The 19449-nt window shown below is 42.5% G+C and overlaps 1 protein-coding gene across 1 annotated transcript in view; it reads right to left on the bottom strand.

Annotated features, from left to right (window-relative positions):
• The window catches only part of MTMR12 (myotubularin related protein 12), an 86775-nt gene that overhangs the window by 9086 nt on the left and 58240 nt on the right, over nucleotides 1–19449 (bottom strand). Inside the window, exons 8-13 of the mRNA XM_017889464.1 lie at nucleotides 18408–18483; nucleotides 10980–11086; nucleotides 10183–10307; nucleotides 5371–5449; nucleotides 3911–3981; nucleotides 859–1031 (exon numbers count right to left, since the gene is read on the bottom strand). Coding sequence (XP_017744953.1) covers nucleotides 859–1031; nucleotides 3911–3981; nucleotides 5371–5449; nucleotides 10183–10307; nucleotides 10980–11086; nucleotides 18408–18483 — 631 coding nt within the window. The remainder of the gene's footprint in view (nucleotides 1–858; nucleotides 1032–3910; nucleotides 3982–5370; nucleotides 5450–10182; nucleotides 10308–10979; nucleotides 11087–18407; nucleotides 18484–19449) is intronic.

Genomic DNA, 19449 nt, shown 5'->3' with positions numbered 1-19449 from the left:
AAAAAAAAAAAAAAAAAAAAAAAAAAAAAAAAAAAAATTGACTCTGAAAATCTGAAATCATTAGTTCCAAAATCTAAAACTTTATTTATTTTGAGATAGGGTCTCACTGTCACTCAGGCTGGAGTACAGTGGCACAATCATGGCTCACTGCAGCTTTGACCTCCCGGGCTCAAGCAATCCTCTCACCTCACCCTCCCTAGTAGCTGGGAACTGCAGTCAGGCACCACCATGCCGTTTATTTTATTTTATTTTTATTTTTGGTAGAGATGAGGTCTCTCTATGTTGCCCAGGCTGGTTTCAAACTCCTGTTCTCCCAAAGTGCTGGGATTACAGGCACAAACCATCACGCCTGGCCTCCAATTTTCGGATTAAGGATGTTCAACCAGTAATTGAGTAGAGTGCAATTATTCCAAAGTCCAAAACAATTTGAAATCTGAAACACTTCTGGTACCATGACTTTCAGATAAGGGATGTTCAACCTATATTTTTTGTAGAAAACCTGCACCCTGCATATCTATTTATTGCAAAGACTAATTTTATAGAAAGGGTAGGAGTCTCCCTCACTGAGTTACTCTATATTTAAGTCTCATTAATAAATATTATTCCCACTATGAAATATGTATACACCCTTGGTGTACACAATTTAGAAAACTCTGAACATACCTGTTAATCTTTTTCCTCCGGGAAAGGTTTCCCTATTATTTAAAGTATCCAAAGTCATCACACAATGAAATGATCCTAGTTTTCTTAACAAACCTGTTTGGCTTACACTTTGCAAGCAGCAACCCTACATCTGATGACAGGTATTAAATAAGAGATTCAGTCATGACAGAAACAGTCTGCAGTGAGGGAACTCACCTCCTCTTTGTCGTTCTGGCGGAGATGGTTGCAGCGATCCAAGAAACAGTGGCCACCCATGACCCACTCCTTTTGGATGAGGCTCTGGAAACCAATTCTGGTTCGGCAGTGGGGGTCCATCATCAGTTGCACCAGAGAGGAAATGAGACAGCAGAGGTCGGATGCATTCTCCTCTAGGAGAGGCCCCAGTAGCAGTGCAAGGAGGAAGGAGGGCATAAAATGTTAAAAAGTTTCCGAATGCTCTCACTTAAACAGTTAAAAGTAGGTTTCCCAACACCAAGGTCTACTATTAACAGTCATGCTCTTATTCCCTAAAAGCAAGGGCCAATAACAAAGGGTTATATTTTCAGACTGAGAGATGAACTGCTCTAGCATGTCTAGTACAGGTTCTGGCACAGGCTGGTACTAAATATGGATTTGCATACTGAATAAATGAATGCAGCATTGCAAAGCTACTTTCAGCATGTGGGGGTCTAGGTGTGCCACACAGAGACAACAGAATCGCCCACATCATGATGACCTGCCAGGCTCCGCAGGCCAAGACTAAAGCTCTTCCCTCCTGGGGTGTGGAAGCCTCCGTCACTGAACTCCTTCTGGGGTGTGGAAGCCTTCATCACCAAACTCACTGTTTCACGGCTCAGCTGCTTCTCAAATTCACCTCAGACATCCCTTCCTCCACTCCTAAGTCCTCCAATAACTCTACTTTGGAGAAAGTTTAATATTTCTTGACTGTAGCAAAATTATTTCTATTTTCAGCTCTGAGGCTCTGTCCTTTTCTGTTTGAGGAGCATAGAGGTGCCTGCTTCTCCTGCCTAGCCTAGGAGACAAACCCTTTTTGGTCTACTTCCACATGCCCACCTGCTGCACTTTCCAAAACTCATTTGATGAAAAGTTCACTCACATACTTGTTTAACATTCATGACTTAGAGCAAAAAACCACACATCTTTATCCGTGCATTTGTCTTAGAGTTTTAAGATCCTAAAAGTCAGGGTCTACAGCCCCATAGTTTTCCCTTTCACAAAAAGAGGTGCAACTCAAGTTGTTTTTTAAAAATGTCCATGAGGAGGATGGTGCTAGTATCATTGGCGTTAGAGAAACTTAAGACTGAATTGTAGGCTGGGCGTGGTGGCTCACGCCTGTAATCCCAGCACTTTGGTAGGCCAAGGCAGGTGGATCACGATGTCAGGAGTTCAAGACCAGTCTGACCAACATGGTGAAACCCCTTCTCTGCTAAAAATACAAAAATTAGCCAGGTGTGGTGGCGCACACCTGTAATCCCAGCTACTCGGGAGGCTGAGGCAGGAGAATCGCTTGAACCTGGGAGGCAGAGGTTGCAGTGAGTCGAGATCGAGCCATTGCACTCCAACCTGGGCGACAGAGGGAGACTCCGTCTTAAAAAAAAAGAAAAAAAAAAAGAATTATAACTAGGGAGGTGCTCATACTGTGACAACTCTTTCATCTTGACCGCTATAATCACAGAGCACTACGGGTCCAAGCTTACACTTCTCCCTCCAGGAAATAAGCCTCAACTATGAGATGACATGGGTTACAGAGAAACAAATTTTTGTTTTTGTCTTCTAGTGCTATCGGTTTTCAAAACAAGTTTCTTTTTTTGGAGACAGAGTCTCACTCTGTCACTCAGGCTGGAGTGCAGCGGCACAATCTCAGCTCACTGCAACCTCTGTCTCCCAGATTAAAGCAATTCTTGTGCCTCAGCCTCCCGAGTAGCCAGGACTACAGGCACACAGCATCATGACCGGCTAATTTTTATATTATTAGTAGAGACAGGGTTTCGTCATGTTGGCCAGGCTGGTCTCCAACTCCTGGCCCCGAGTGATCTGCCTGCCTTGGCCTCCCAAAATTCCGGGATTATAGGTGTGAGCCACCGTGTCCAGCCACAAGTTTCATTTTTAAGGAACTCTTTCTTCTTGGATCTGAAGGGTGTTAATGATACTCCTGTGGGTAATGGAATGAGGGACTAAAAGAGATTTCAGAGGTGAGACAATTCAGCCGTCCATCCAGGAGTGAAGGACGTCTCAGTTCCATCAGTCAAAAATTCAGATTTCACTTTATGCAGCTCTGTGATTAATGTGTTCTGGCCCTGAATCCTTCCATTTCTTAGACCTCCAATCTTTATCCCTCCTCCTTTTCACTAGTTGCTCAGCACTCAAATAATACTCTGTTCTGTCACGGCTGGTTGGGTCTTTTTCAATAGCACACTTAAGGCAACTCTCTCATTAGGTTGCAAACTTCTAGAAGGCAGAACAGAGCACTGCACATGGCAGGGGCTCAATAAATGTATTCAAATCTAAGTCAGTCAGCCAATGTCAGATGGACAGAGCCACAGAAAGACACATTTTCCAGGCTGCCCTTAGAACCTAGGGCCAACAGTTACAGAGAGTTTCAGAGAATGATAAAAGCTTGGGGGTATAAGCATTAGACAATCTACTTAATTTGTAGCGTGGGGCTATACGAAACTTAATATTTCTAAACAGCAGGTAATGTTTGAGTTCATATGTAACTAGTTACAGCACCAGTCTTCACTGCATGGTGGTTTACACTTGCTTTCGCACATTCTGAATGTTTGCATCATGTACAGCAAGTTAAGCCCACTGAGGAAAAGGAACTCACAGGCCACCAAGTTTCTATGGTAACTGTATAAAGTTGTCAACCACAAAGATATAAAAATAACAACCAAGTCATCCATGGATCTCTTTATATAAGGATTCTAAAAAGATTTTAACTTTAACCAAGCTCAGTTAATATAAAACAAAATCCAAAACATTAAGAAATGTGAGCTTTGGTAAAGATACCAAAAAATTCATTCATGGATGGTGAATAGATCTGCCAAGTTCAAAGTGAAAGAATTTTGTTTTAAACTCTAACACTGAAATCCAAGGCAAAGGATTCCAAGGTTAGGGAGGAAGGAATAGGAAGGATTTCTACACTAACTCACTCCTTTTGTTTCCAAATACACAAAGCTATATATATAAAAATTGAATCTCAAGTGAAGGAAAATGGAAATCATCCTTTGTGCTTCCTATATATTACCTAAAAGAAGAACATTCATGTTTTGTGCTTCCATACATTCTGTAATCTCTATTGCTTTTTTCAGGCAACGTCTAAATAGGAAAGAAACAAGAAAAGGGGCATTAGTTCATGAGCTTGGTAACAAAACATTAAGTAGTTTAGAGATAGTCTGACTTGATCTTCAGTCTTCTCTCTTATTTTTTTTTTTCCATGTTAAAATCCTCCAGAAAAGAAACTAACTTCCATTTACATTATTTGGATACTGGGATATATTCCTGCCCATTAGCAACTGAAAATTTTCAGAAGGGAATCCTAAAATTGATGTGAAAATGCTCCTAGGTAATTTCTAAACTAGACATTCTTATTAAAAACTCATGCTTGAGTCTGCTGCTGAGCAAGATTCATAAAAATCAAACATACCCGGAGAATGCGAGACATGTCCAGATTACTTTACTTAAGGTGACCTGCTGAATGTATCAGAGTGGCTAAAAAGCTCCAATATGCTCAGAAATCCTTTTTGTCTCTCTCTACACATTATTCCCTTTGCAACTGTTGCCATTATTCCCAGCTTGGACTTGTATAACTGGGGGCCTTCACATATGTTGTCTTCTGCTTGCAGAGGTGTCCTCTCCTATCCCCCAGCCACCCTCCCTTCCCACACCCCGACCCTTCATCTGGCTAGAGATGCTCACCCTTCTCTGCCCACCCCACACAAAGAAGGGTTATTTGCTTTTATAACATTTATCCCTGTCTGCCATTATATATTCAAATTATGAGATGTGTAGCAGGATGTCTGAGGCACAGTTCAGTGTCTGGAGGGCCAAGGCTCCTTTCCACAGTACTCACTTCAGGAGCGAGAATGTGTGTGAGGCAGCAGGAAGCATTGCTCTCCCTCCTGAAATGTAGCCTAGCATTAGACCTACTCTCTCACCCTGATCATCATTTCTGTTTTGCACCTTTCTCTGCCATATCCTCTATTTAATGGCAACAGAGAAGAGCTATTCGATATAGAAAGTAGGAAAGGCAATATAACTGTTCTCTGGAACTCTCAACCTAACTCCCAAACCAAAAATAACTGACATTAATCATGGTTTTTAAAAACACATATAATATATGCATAAGACACAAGATTAAAAGAGGTATTCAGTGAAAAGTCAGTATCACTCCTGTTCTCACTCTCAGTTTCCTCCCTGGAGGCCAGCACTGCTCCCTCAATAATAATTCTGGGTTGTCACACTCTTTCTGTGGTTTTTCAATGCCTTGTCTGTAGAGTACACCTCCTTGTAAGCAGGTGGCATGTTCATAAATTCCTATCAAATGTGCACAGAAATAAGTAGCAAATATAAAATCTAGCTGTAGAACATGTGATCTAAGAACATTTAACTGTGAAATACCAAACAGTTAAATTATTTGTCAGTTTGATCTCCTACCCTGAGTTAGACAATTATAAAATTCAAGAGTAAAACAATGGTTTGAAATACCTGATTATGTCAAGCCAGCTGCTACTTTCCAACAGAGAAAACCATTTTATATCTGTGTCCCAAAATTCAGTACTGTTATCTGAAAAAAGAAAAAGGAGTAAAGACGTCAGGTCATTGTTCACTGACATATCTGCCACAAAAATCCTGTGCTCCTCAACTGTGTCATTCAGATTAACAGTCCTGACTCAAACTGCAGAATCCAGGCACAGGACTCTATTACGAGTAAGGGTCATTTCAAAACTTCAGCTGAAACGGTTTCTGAGCTGCAGGCCCCTAGAAGGTTTTGGTGGTCAAAAAGAGATCTTTATTGCTGAAATAAGAAATTCCTACAATGCACACACAAAGCCATGGTTCATCCTGTAAGTCGACAGAGACTAACATGCTTTAGGCAGAAATAGTTGACATCTAGGCTGCTAATTCTAAAAGTGGAAAATGCAACTGGATCCATCCTGATGCTACAGAAGCCTAAGGGTCAGACTTGACTTTCATTAGAATCTCAATGCACAAGTTTGTGCACCCAGCATACCATGACATGACCCCCCCTACATGCCTTATAAAACAGAGAACCTTAAGTCTTACAGAAATCCAATATATTTAAAAGTTGTAAACTCAGGCTGGGTGCTGTGGCTCATGCCTATAATCCCAGCACTATAATCCCAGAAGCAGGAAGATCACTTGAGGCCAGGAGTTTGAGGCTGCAGTGAGCTATGATGGCGCCACTGCACCCCAGCCTTGGCAACAGAGTGAGACCCTGTTTCTAAAAAATAAAAACAAAAAAACAACAAAAAAAGGCTGGGCACAGTTGCTCATGCCTGTAATCCCTACACTTTGGGAGGCTGAGGTGGGTGGATCACCTGAGGTCAGAAGTTCGAGACCAGCCTGACCAATATGGAGAAACCCCCTCTCTACTAAAATACAAAAAAAATTAGCTGGGGGTGCTGGCGCATGCCTGTAATCCCAGCTACTTGGGAAGCTGAGGCAGGAGAATCGCTTGAACCGGGGTGGCGGAGGTTGTGGTGAGCTGAGATCACACCATTGCACTCCAGACAGGGCAACAAGAGCGAAACTCCATCTCAAAAAAAAAAAAAGAAAAAAAAAGTTGCAAACTCAAATCAATAAAAGACAGATATCCCTGAAAGTCCTGAGTGATTGAAATAAAACTAGAATGAATGTCCTTGATTAAATAGTAAACATGTATTGCAATGTTTTAGTTTGAGTTGGAGTCATACATTGCTGTTTCCCTTGCAAGAGTGTAGGTTCCTGGTGTTATATTTCTCTTTATCACCAACACCTAGCATAGTTAGCAATTACAAGGGGACTTCAAAAAGTGTGTGAAAACATGGAATTAAAAGATGAAAATAAAAAATATAAACTTTATTTCTCAACATAAGCTCCATCAAGTTTAAGACACTCTCATAAGAGATGATACCAGCCATTTAGTTCACCCCTAAAGAACTGAGGGTCCTGGGAATTTAACCACGTTATTGTAGTCTATTTTATACTATTAACTAAAAAAAAAAATTGGTTCCCTTTAAGGATTTTTTTTTTTTTTTTTGAGATGGAGTTTTGCTCGTCACCCAGGCTGGATTGCAATGACACAATCTCGGCTCGCTGCAACCTCTGTCTCCCGGGTTCAAGCGATTCTTCTGCCTCAGCCTCCCGAGTAGCTGGGATTACAGGCGCCCGCCACCGTGCCTGGCTAATTCTTGTATTTTTAGTAGAGATGGGGTTTCACCATGTTGGCTAAGCTGGTCTCGAACTCCTGACCTCTGGTGATCCGTACACCTTGGCCTCCCAAAGTGCTGCAATTATACACATGAGCTACTATGCCCAGCCCCCTTTAAGGATTTTTTAAGATTAGAAAATGAAGTCAGAGGGAGCCAAATCAGACTTTTAAGGTAGATCCCTAATGAATTCCCATCAAAACTCTTGCAAAATTGCCCTTGTTTGATAGGAGGAATGAGCAGTACACAAGGACCCTCTGACAAAGTTTTCCTGGGCATTTTTTTTTTGTTTGTTTTGAGACGGAGTCTCGCTCTGTCGCCGGGCCTGGAGTGCAGTGGCCGGATCTCAGCTCACTGCAAGCTCCGCCTCCTGGGTTCACACCATTCTCCTGCCTCAGCCTCCAGAGTAGCTGGGACTACAGGCACCTGCCACCTCACCCCTAGATTTTTGTATTTTTTAGTAGAGACGGGGTTTCACCGTGTTAGCCAGGATGGTCTTGATCTCCTGACCTTGTGATCCACCTGTCTCAGTCTCCCAAAGTGCTGGGATTACAGGCTTAAGCCACTGTGCCCGGCCTCCTGGGCATTTTTCTACTAAAGCTTTGGCCAACTTTCTTAAAACTGGGCACAGTGGCTCATGCCTATAATCCCAGCACTTTGGGAGGCTGAGGAGGGCAGGTCACTTGAGGTAAGGAGTTCAAGACCAGTCTGGACAACATGGTGAAACCCTGCCTCTACTAAAAATACAAATATTATCTGGGCGTGGTGGTGCACCCCTATAATTACAGCTACTCAGGAGGCTGAGGCATAAGAATCACTTGAACCCAGGAGATTGCAGTGAGAAGGCAGAGGTTGCAGTGAGCCAAGATCACACCATTGCACTCCAGCCTGGGTGACAGAGTGAGAATCTGTCTCAAAAAAACAAAAACCTCTCCTAATAAGCAGAGGTTTGGTCAGAAAGTCAACAAGCAAAATGGCTGGAGCATCACAAAAAACTGTTGCCATGACCTTTGCTCTTGACCCATCTGCTTTTGCCCTGGCTGGACCACTTCCACCTCTCAGTAGCCATTGCTTTGATTGTACTTTGTCTTCAGGATCGTACTGGTAAAGCCATGTTTCTTCTCCTGTTAACAATTCTTCAAAGAAATGCTTCAGCATTTTGATCCCACTTGTTTAAAATTTCTGTTGAAAGCTCTGCTCTCATCTGAAGCTAATCTGGGCACAACGGTTTTGGCACCTATTAAGTAGAAGGTTTGTTGTTTGTTTGTTTGAGATGGAGTCTTACTCTATTACCCAGGCTGGAGAGCAATAGCATGATCTTGGCTTACTGCAACCTCTGCCTCCTGGGTTCATTTTCCTGCCTCAGCCCCTCCAAGTAGCTGGGATTACAGGCACCTGCCAGTACACCCGGCTACTTTTTGTATTTTTAGCAGAGATGGGGTTTCACCATGTTGGCCAGGCTGGTCTCAAACTCCTGAACTCAAGTGATCCGCCCGTCTCAGCCTCCCAAAGTGCTGGATTACAGGCATCAGCCACTGCGCCCAGTGAGTAGGTTTGATCAACTTTAACTTTTCAGTCAGAATTGTGTAGGCTGAACCAATTGAGATGTCTATAGAATTGACTACTGTTTCTTCTACTGTCGGTCCTCTTCAATTAGGGCAGAAACAAGATTAATTTTTTCCTTGCAAATTGATGTAGACAGTTTGCCGCTGCAGGCTTCGTCTTCAACATTATCTGCTCCTTCTTAAAAATGAGTCGTCCATTTGTAAACTGCTGATTTCTTTGGGGCATTGTCCCTGTAAACTTTCCGTAAAGCATCAATAATTCTACCATTCTTCCACCCAAGCTTCACCATAAATTCAATATTTGTTTTTGCTTCAATTTCAGCAGAATTCATGTTGCTCTAATAGGGGCTGTTTTCAAACTAATTTCTTACCCTTCTTAGCTCCTCAGACCAGATCCTGCTCAGGCATATTATAATAAGTTAGTAGAGTTATTTTGGGGTAAAAAAGTTTGGGAATTCATGCATAGTTTTTTCGTAATATACATTTTCCATGAACTTTTTGAACACCCCTTGTTCAATGGAAACTCAAAAAATGTCACGGAATGAATCCCAAAATAGTTAAGCATTTGCTAGGCTAAAAAGTCCAAGTTAGTCCAGGCAGTGGCTCATGCCTATAATCCCAGCACTTTGTGAGGCCAAAGTGGAGGATCGCTTGAGCCCTGGAGTTCAACATCAGTCTGGGCAACATTATGGGACTCTGTCTCTACAAAAAATACAAAAATTAGCCAGGTGAGGAGGCGTGTGCCTGTAATCCCATCTACTTGGGAGGTAGAGGTGGGAGGATCACTTGAGCTTGGGAGTTTTAAGGTTGCAGTGAGCTGTGATCATGCCATTGCACTCCAGTCTGGATGACAGAGGTGAGACCCTGTCTCGAAAAAAAAAAAATGTCCAAGTTAGGAAAAGTTACCTATAGGCATGACAAATCTCAGAGCGTAAAGTCTCATTCTAGAATGAAGAGAATCAATGAGTGACTGAGCAGCGTTAAATATGAGGCACCAGTAGGCAGCCTGGGCAGGAAAATGGGGGTAGCTGGGATGGGCATATTTCATTTTCTATTTTGTACATTTCTGATAAAACTTTTAATATTGTTAGAAATTGTATATTCTCAGAGGAAAAAAATTAAAGCATTTCCACTTTGGGAAAAAGTCTACACAGGAAAATGAACATTATTCACTTTATAAATCACTGCAAGTCAACAAATACAAATGCTACATAGATTAAAAAAACTTTTAAAGGAAGAAACCAAAATGCTCAACACTGGGCAACTGGTATGCTGAGGAAGGGGAGAAGAGGAGGGTGGCCGTGTTATCACTGCCACAATAAGGAGGCAGTGGGGGAAAGCCTGGAGAGAGATGAGGAGGGAGCGTGGTAATGGCAGCCAGACCCCTGGCTCCATGACATCGCAGCCCTGGGCTCTGCATACTACCTCAAGGAACCCAGGGAAAAGGCACCAACTTTCACCTGATCTGCCTGGCATGTCTTTCCCCATATGACACAAAAGTTTTTGCTCAGTATTCTTCTCACCTATCAGAAATAGCTGTTTAAATTTAGAGTATGCAGTCTGGATTTCCTGCAGGGATAGGAAGTTGCTTGACAGGTCTTCCGTTTTAACAATTTCATAGGGTGGCCTGTGGATGGTCTTGTAAACTCTAGGTATCAAAAAGGAATATGAGATTAGAAGAGCAAGCACAAATTTTGCCTCAGGATTTACTATGTGCCACAATCTGTGTTAAGGGCTCAGTAGGCATTCTCCCATTTAATCTTCACCTAACAGGCAATTGCTGCAGGACTCCTGTTCCCAGTCAATGGGTGTGGAAATGGAGGTGCATAGAGTAAAACTGCCCGGCCCAAGATTATCCAATTTATAAACTGATATAAATTTGGACCAAGGCAATGTAACTGGACCATGATCTGGACCAAGGCAATGTAACTCTGAGTCTATTCCTTCTTTTTTTTTTTTTTAATTCATCTACTTTGGGTTTTTTGTCTTTTTTTGTTTTTAATTTGAAACATGTAGAAAGTAGAATAGTATAGTGACATGTACCATGACCTAAATTTGACAATTGTTAACATTACAGACATCATGTCACCTCCCTGCTGAAGACTTTAGCGTGCACCTCTAAAAACAACGCAGGTGACATTCTTAACTATTATGTTATACTGACTCCTTTCAAATTAACTCAAAACGATCACTATAAGTTGTATTCCCCTAGCACGAAGCTACCAGTAGGTAAACAGAAATAGACATACTACTAAGAGCTGTTGCCTGCTTCTTGGAAAACAAGAACTGAACAAGAACAAAATGTAGAACTAGTACTGACCCATCTAAGAAGCTCTTTTGGATTTGTAAAATGCCATCATCCTGTTCTTTGGGCAGTGCTGACATTTTCAAGAGGGCACTTCCATTGTGGCAGGACCAACACCATATCTGTAGAAACAAATAAAGGTTTACCAGATATAACAAACGCAACCCAACAGGCGACACTTAAGCTTAGCATTTAAATGCATACATGGAAATTTGTAACTTCAGTATGAAATGGCTGGACATACTCAACTTTATTTATTTATTTATTTATTTTTGAGACGGAGTCTTGCTCTGTCGCCCGGGCTGGAGTGCAGTGGCCGGATCTCAGCTCACTGCAAGCTCCGCCTCCCGGGTTCACGCCATTCTCCTGCCTCAGCCTCCGGAGTAGCAGGGACTACAGGCGCCCGCCACCTCGCCCGGCTAGTTTTTTGTATTTTAGTAGAGACGGGGTTTCACTGTGTTAGCCAGGATGGTCTCGATCTCCTGACCTCGTGATCCGCCCGCCTCGGCCTCCCAAAGTGCTGGGATTACAGGCTTGAGCCACCGCGCCCGGCCCATACTCAACTTTATTAAGCCTGGGAGTATTTAGTCACAACGAAAAAGAATGATTTAGTTTTAAAAAATAAACAGGTCTAGGTAGTCAGACACAGACTTATGGTCTAACATATACCTCTTGACTTATCATCAGCTGGTAACCCAGATGATGACAACAACAACATTATTATTATTATTAGGATAGTAGCTATCATTCAAGTGCAGCTCATTACATGTCAGGTATTTTACATGAATTAACTCATTTAATTGTTATGGTAACTCTCCGTGATAGGTATAATTATTTATCCCCCTTAATAGCAAGAAACTGAGGCTTGGAGAGATGGAAGGACTTTCCCAAGTTGTACAGAAAATAGCCACAGTGTGACTCTAAAGGCTGTGTTATATACGGATGGCAAAAAGGGGGCAACTCTCATTAGAGAAAATCCACACGAGGAAGAATGGAATGTTGGCTATTTGACATAACTGAATTCAAGACTTGCGACATGCAAGGCACTACATTAGGTTGTGAGAGGGCACAAAGATACTAAGATACTGTGTCTTCCTTCAGAGCTTAGTTTCCAAAGGGAAATAAGCTTAGGAATAAAAAAGAAGGTAGGATGTGTTATATAACAGAAGAAAGAAATTTCAAGGAACAACACAAACAAGGCAAGGAGGAAGAAGTCACATGAGTGACCAAGAGTGGCAGGTGAGGCCGTTTAGGCTTTCTTCTGCTTTGGCAACAGGTTAAGGTGTTCAGGCTTTTTTCAGGATACAGTGGAGGGGTTTTGTTTGTTTTTCAGGAACAAAAGGAGATTAGAACAGATCTTGGGGCAAAGTAATCTGCCAGTGGAGCCTAGCTTGGAGAAGCCAGACAGACTGGTTGGACAGGTGAGTACAGTTGTGGACTTTGAGTCCTGCATAAAGGCCTGGCTAAGTGCTTGAGGGTGGCTAAGGTCCAGCCCTTGCTTTGCTGACCAAGCCACTGGCCTGGGCTCAAAGGTAAACCTGGAGGAAAGAAAGACATTTTATAATTCAGCTGCCCAAAGGCGACACCTTTTTGCCATTCACCTGCCAGGTACAAACCATGCATTGGATATGCTAGCAGTGGCCTAGACCAAGAGTTAGAGATCAGCAAAACAATCCAGGTGATATTGTGCACTACACTTAGAAAATCACAAAGGGAAACTGATTTGGGATTTCTGGGGAAGGTGATGGAATCAGCACATATTGGGTGTCTAGTACCAACGGGACCTCCATGTGTAGATATTCAGGAGGCCCCTAAAATGAGAGGAAAACAGGCCTAGAGCTCTAGACATAAGAGCTGATGGCCTGCCGCAGTGGGGGTGATGATGAGTCCACCCAGAGAGCAAGGACAGAGCGACACAGAACTGCTTTAGGAACTACTGAAAACAGCAGCAACTCCCCTCTTGGGGCCAAGCCATACTTGAAGATTCATGATGAGGCGGAAGTGTTAGAACACTAAGATAATCAAAGGGCCCTTTGCTGCTCTTGTATTCCCTTTCTCAATTTCATGCTAAGTGATATGCAGAAACCACCACACAGTTTTCAGTTCTCTGCCTAAGGTGGTGAAATTTTGGTGCCCAGGCAATTGTGCCCCCCTTAGTTGGCACAGCTCACTTGGATACAGGGGGAGATACTCTTAGCCATGACTGGATGGTGAGTCCTAAGAAACTAAGTGTTCTTAACCCTTTTTATCTCCTTTTCTGGAGCAGAAAGGGCAGAAAGCATAGTCCCTTGGTGATATCCAACTATAACTCATTTTCCATCTGGGGCACATGTAATAACTTCCAATCATAACTATCTCATCTCATCTGAGGCGTGAAGGGCCAACTCCCTTACTATTATCTGCGTGAAACAGTAAATAGAAACAAGCAAAGTTCCTGGTCAGAGAGCCTTCTCACAGAAATTTAGCAAACAATCTTCTATTGCTGCAATTTCTCTCTGGTAACAGTGAGGGCCAGAATTCTTAGTATGAGTAACTTCACAGGCAAGAATCACAGTTTGTTAATCTTGTTTTTATAAAAAAAGGAATACTCATTATTTGGTACATTTTAAGGTCCCCCTCTTAATAGAGTCAAAAACAGAGCTTTAAGAGAACATCTACAATCTGAGGCAGAAGGCAGCGTAAGTAAGCAGTAAAGGACCATGAAGGAGGTCGGCAGGCCAAGGGAGTATAGTGTTTCCAAAGCCAGGGCAGGATAGTAAAAGACAATGTCATCGGAGTCAAACACTGCAGGCATGTGGGGAACTGGGGCTGCACACTGCATAAGGACTTCTGGGAGGGAAAAGTCCACCGTGTGTGGGGAGTAGAAGTCATGCTGCAAGACAAAATGGTAGCGAAAACAAGTATAGACTCTTTAACTATGCTTGGCAATACAGGCAGAACAAGACAGCCCCTTGATTACTACTGAAGTGCCTCAGGTTAAGGGAGACAGAAGGATGTCTTCAAGAACAGACACAGCAGAACAGACTTGGGAAAGGCAACCATGCAAGAGGGAAGGCCAATGGAACTGGGCTCCAAATGAGGCAATCAAGAGCCCAGACAGAGATCCAGATTCTGTATGAAGGAAACGGAAGCCCAGAGAGTAACAGGAGGCTGAATAGAAGGAAGCTGAGGGAGTTCTTGTCGCTGTCCTGGATCCCGCTGGACTACGGAAAAGGTCATCACTGGGAGTTAAGAATGATACAAAAAACTTAAAGAGGATGAAAACCTGTTCACGCAGAGAACAATGATACAGGAACCAAAAGCAGTTAAATAGCATACTGCTGGGCAGGACAAAGCATCACCAGTGGTTTTCACGGGTCCCGTTAAGCACAGTTTGCTGTTTGGTCTGAATAATCCATAGCAATGTTCATTTGCCCCAGAGGAAAAAAAAGATACTCAGGGTTGAAGAACAGCAGCCAAAGCCTTTAGAATAGCAGCAAGGACATGAATAAACTGACAAATTATACAGGTCTTCCCTGAAAAGAAGAGAAGGCAGGGAAGAACAGACTGGGTGAAAAGCCAGGGTAGACAGCATGGAGACGTGGAAATGTTCTGGAACAGACTGTGGTAATGGTTGCAAAACATTGAGAATATACTAAATGTCACTATGGGAAATTTTATGTTATGTGTATTTTACCATAATTTTTAAAGATTCTGTGAATGAAAGATTGATCATTCATAATCTAGCCCCAAACTATCTCTTCAATCTTAGCTTCCTATGCACCTACTGCAAATTACCTGTTACTATTGATTTGAGTGCTTATGTGCCAGGTCCTAGAGAAAATATATGGACATGCAATCTTGCAGATCAGTGGTTCTCAAACTTTTTGGTCTTACACCCCTTTATGTTCTTAAAAATTATTGAGGACCCTGAAGAGCTTGTGTCTACATAAGCTATAGCTATTGATATTTACCACATTAGAAATTAAAACTGAGAAACTTTTAAAATACTAATTCATTTTAAAACAGTAATTACCAGTTACCTGTTACTGTAAATAACATTTTCCAACCAAAATCATACAGGAAGATAAACGGCATTGTTTTGTGTTTTCGCAAATCTCTTAAATACATGGTTTGAGAGAAAATAGTTGGATGTTCTTATCTGCTTAACAACAAAAATAAGCACGGAGAATAAGTGTAAATACCAGTAGGTTCAATACGAACAACAGAAAGAAGAACAGGTAAAGACGAAGCCAGAGAGGGGCTTACAGTCACTCACATTACCTAGTTGTCACATTTTCTGTAAGTCTCTTAAGAGTCAGAGGAGACAGATGCAAAACAGAAAACAGTCCAGATCACCTAAAGCAGGGGTTTTCAACCTGCATTTTTTGCCCCCCACCCCACCCACAAGGGGGACATTTGGCAATGTCTGAACATATTTGTTGGTTGTCACAACTCACAGGGCAGGGGTGCTACTGGCACCTCAGAAAATGCTACTGGCACGTACTGATGCTATATATTCTACAATAATGGCCCCCACAACAAAGAATTTAATGGCCCCCACAACAAAGAATTATCTGGCCTCAAGTATCAATAGTGCCTAGGTTGAGAAACCCTGTCTTAAACAAAACTAAAAACAAGAGGCTAAAGAAGTACTGTGTACATTTAAAAGGATTGGGTATTCTAGGTTAAGGTATGTAACTTCATCCATTCCAAATATAAAATAAATTACCTTTTAATTTGCTTAAGACCATTTCTGGTGATCTTAATGTTCCAGTCAAATGAAAATTTTATGTTAAAAGAAAAGAGGGAGAAAGAGAGAGATTGGGGGGCTCTATGCTTCCTGGGTAGATGTATAAATTCCATCTTGTGTAATGCTTTTTTGCTGTCCATTCACACAAACTCCACTGTAACTTTTGGGACGTATAAATATAGGAATAACTAATGAAATCAGAACACCTTCTCACAGTTTCTTTTCTTTTCTTTTTGAGACAGAGTCTTACTCTGTTGCCCAGGCTAGAGTGCAGTGGAACGATCACAGTTCACTGCAGCTTCGAACTCCTGGCTCAAGGGATCCTCCCACCTCAGTCTCCAGAGTAGCTGGGACTATGGGCATGTGACACCTTACCAGACTAATTTTTTTTTGTTTGTTTGAGACGGAGTCTCGCTCTGTTACCCAGGCTGGTCTCAAACTCCTCGGTTCAAGCAATCTGCCTGCTCTGGCCTCCCAAAGTGCTGTGATTATAGGCGTGAGTCACTGTGCCCTGTATGTGCCACAGTTTCTATCAAAGTAATGCCTCAGGCTCCTCACTCAAATCTTATCAGAACACTTGCTACTTCTCAGGCCCAAGGCCTCACTAGAATGCAGAGCATCTACATTTCACACACTGCAGGGATAGAGAAGCAGCCTATTCCTACATATGTGAACAGTTCACCTCTGTTTCTTCCCACAGAGCATACCCTCTTTTCTTTTTTTTCTTTTTGAGATGGAGTCTTGCTCCATTGCCCAGGCTGGAGTGCAGTGGTGTGATCTTGGCTCACTGCAACCTCCGGCTCCTGGGTTCACACCATTCTCCTGCCTCAGCCTCCCGAGCAGCTGGGACTACAGATGCCCACCACCACGCTCGGCTTTTTTATATTTTCAGTAGAGACAGGGTTTCGCTGTATTAGCCAGGATGGTCTCAATCTCCTGACCTCGTGATCTGCCCGCCTTGACCTCCCAAAGTGCTGGGATTACAGGCATGAGCCACCTTGCCCAGCAAGCAAACTGTCTTTTCTAGATCCCTCTATGAAAGACTGAAAGATAGAGACTCTTATTTTCATTCCTCTAACGCATTTGTTTTCAAAATGTAGTATACACTACCCTGGGACGTCTCAAGATCCTATCAGGTGGTCTGAGAGGCCACAGATATTTTCATAATAATACTAAGATATAATTTTGTCATATGTACCGTGGTGACTTTCGCACTGATGGTACAAAAGCAGTGGTGGTAAAATTGCTGGTGAGAGTACCAATTAAGGCAGGGCCACTCAACTGTACTGATGCTCACTGTATTCTTTACTGCCACACCAGCAGAAAACAAGTTTCACTTGAGAATGTCCTTAATAAAGAACTAAAAATTATGAATTTTATTCATTGTGACCAACTCTGGCCCAAAAACATGCTTTTAAACATCTGAATCAGTGGCATATATTTAGAAATCAGGAAAACTCACATTAAAATCTGTATCTAGGCAAGGCGTGGTGGCTCACGCCTATAATCCCAGCACTTCGGGAGGCTGAGGCAGGCAGATCACCTGAGGCCCAGAGTTCGAGACCAGCCTGGTCAACATGGCGAAACCCTGTCTCTACTAAAAACACAAAAAATTAGCCAGGCCTAGTGGTGGGCGCCAGTAATCCCAGCTACTCGGGGATTACAGCAACAAAGTATGCTGACAATCTAGAAGAAAGAAATGTCATCAAGTTTTAGTACAACACTTAATTCATAATATATGAAAGCTCAATTTCAATGAATACGATGAATACAAGCAGCGTGTTAAGCAGGAGAATTGAGACAGGAGAATTGCTTGAACTTGGGAGGCGGAGGCTGCAGTGAGCAGAGATTGGGCCACTGCACTCCAGCCTGGGCAACAGGAGTGAAACTTCGTTTAAAAAAAAAAAAAAAGAATCTGTTATCTCAGGACATCTGGCAACACTTGGCTCATATTCCCATGTGGCACATACTGGCTGGCACTGAAGAGATGTCCCCCTAGACCAGGCAGAGGGCCTCTGGTTCACTGCAAGGTCATACTCATTACCTGCGTGGCCTCCAGGGGCTTCTGGGCATGTGACCCTGCTTAACCATACCTCCACCCATATGGGAGTGACCCTTTTGGTGAACCAGCTGTGCACACAGCACAGCATTTATTTATAATTCTCATTCCTTACTAAATACCCTGCAGGTCTGGCAATTCCCAACCACCAATTAGAAACTGGAGTAACTGCCAGAGTCTTGCTTTCTTTGATCAGTGACACATTAAATATGGTTCCAATCCCACTCTACTCTGTGAAAACTAAGAAGCACTCCATGTTTTCTCTGGGAGAAAACACCACCATGCCCGAACAAAGATTAACGGCAGGGGCCAAAAAGAAGCTTAAATCCTACTACCCTTGGTGCGGTTTGGCTCAGGTTCAAAATGACTTAGGTGTTAAACCAGGCTTGCTTTCAACACCAGACAGATCTATGATCCTTTTAAAGCTCCATTAATGTCTCTTCTAAAAACTCAAGTGCATTTGTGAAAACTTTAGAACTCTGTCCCAATCACATTTAAGAGACTCCTCTAGGGAGTCCCTAAGATATTTTTGGATTGCTCTTGGACTGAAAACAAACTCTAGAACCAAAGCCAAGGGCTTTCAGTAGGATCATTTTTGCCAGGATAGACCAATGCATGACCCACGTCTCTTAGGGTTCCCAGATACACTTACTGGTATGCCGTGACCCTGAAAGCGCTGCACATTCTCTTCAGGAAGAGGGGTGGGGACAACAAAGTGTGCTGGCAATCTAGAAGAAAGAAATGTCATCAAGTTTTAGTACAACACTTAATTCACAAAATTTCTCAATTTCAATGAATACGATGAATACAAGCAAAACGTTAAGCAGACGGGACCATATTTCCCTGTTGAGAACTAGCTCAGAGGAACTGCTGCTCTCGGTGTGGCATAAAGCACTCTGGACAAATCAGTGGGGAATCTAAGTTCAAACTGTGGCTCTACAACCCCAGGTAATTTATTCTACCTCTCTGGGTCTGTTTCCTTGTTCAGAAATGAAGGGATAGGAAAATACGATACCTAAAAGCATAGAATTATGAAATTGGGAGTATTGTTCTCATCATATAGTAGCCAAATAAGCACCTGTGTTGTTTTCAGTTAAACTAATAGGAAAAACAGTAATTATGATGTTTGCTGCCCAGACATTTTATCAAGTGCCCTGACAAGAACATTTAAGTGCTACTGTGTACCAACCACTGTTCTAATTACTTAACATTATCCATTTAATCCTCCCAACAATTCTATGAGATATGTAATATTATTTCCATCTTACAGATAAAGAAACTGAGACACAATGCTGCTAAGACTCTCCCCTGGTTACACAACTAGTTAGCATACAGTGCAGCAGGGACCTGAAGCAAAGCAGTGGGACTTCAACTTCTATAGGAGGAAATTTAGTCTCTAAAAAGAACCACCTTGTTAAGTAGTAGGATATGGCAGAATGAAAGATCAAAGTTACATGGGGACATCATCTCTTAGGCAGCAGATGCAGGTTTCTGTTAATAAGAAAACTGCCTAAGTTTCTATCACTGTGAATCTATAAGAATCTGTAAGCGGCCGGGCGCGGTGGCTCAAGCCTGTAATCCCAGCACTTTGGGAGGCCGAGACGGGCGGATCACAAGGTCAGGAGATCGAGACCATCCTGGCTAACGTGGTGAAACCCCGTCTCTACTAAAAATACAAAAAACTAGCCGGGCGA

This window comes from Rhinopithecus bieti, unplaced genomic scaffold (genome assembly GCF_001698545.2).
Source record: "Rhinopithecus bieti isolate Rb0 unplaced genomic scaffold, ASM169854v2 scaffold_17882, whole genome shotgun sequence".
NCBI classification, from domain to species: domain Eukaryota; kingdom Metazoa; phylum Chordata; class Mammalia; order Primates; family Cercopithecidae; genus Rhinopithecus; species Rhinopithecus bieti.
Note: the sequence above shows the minus strand (reverse complement) of the source record. Positions and strands in the feature narration are given on the sequence as shown.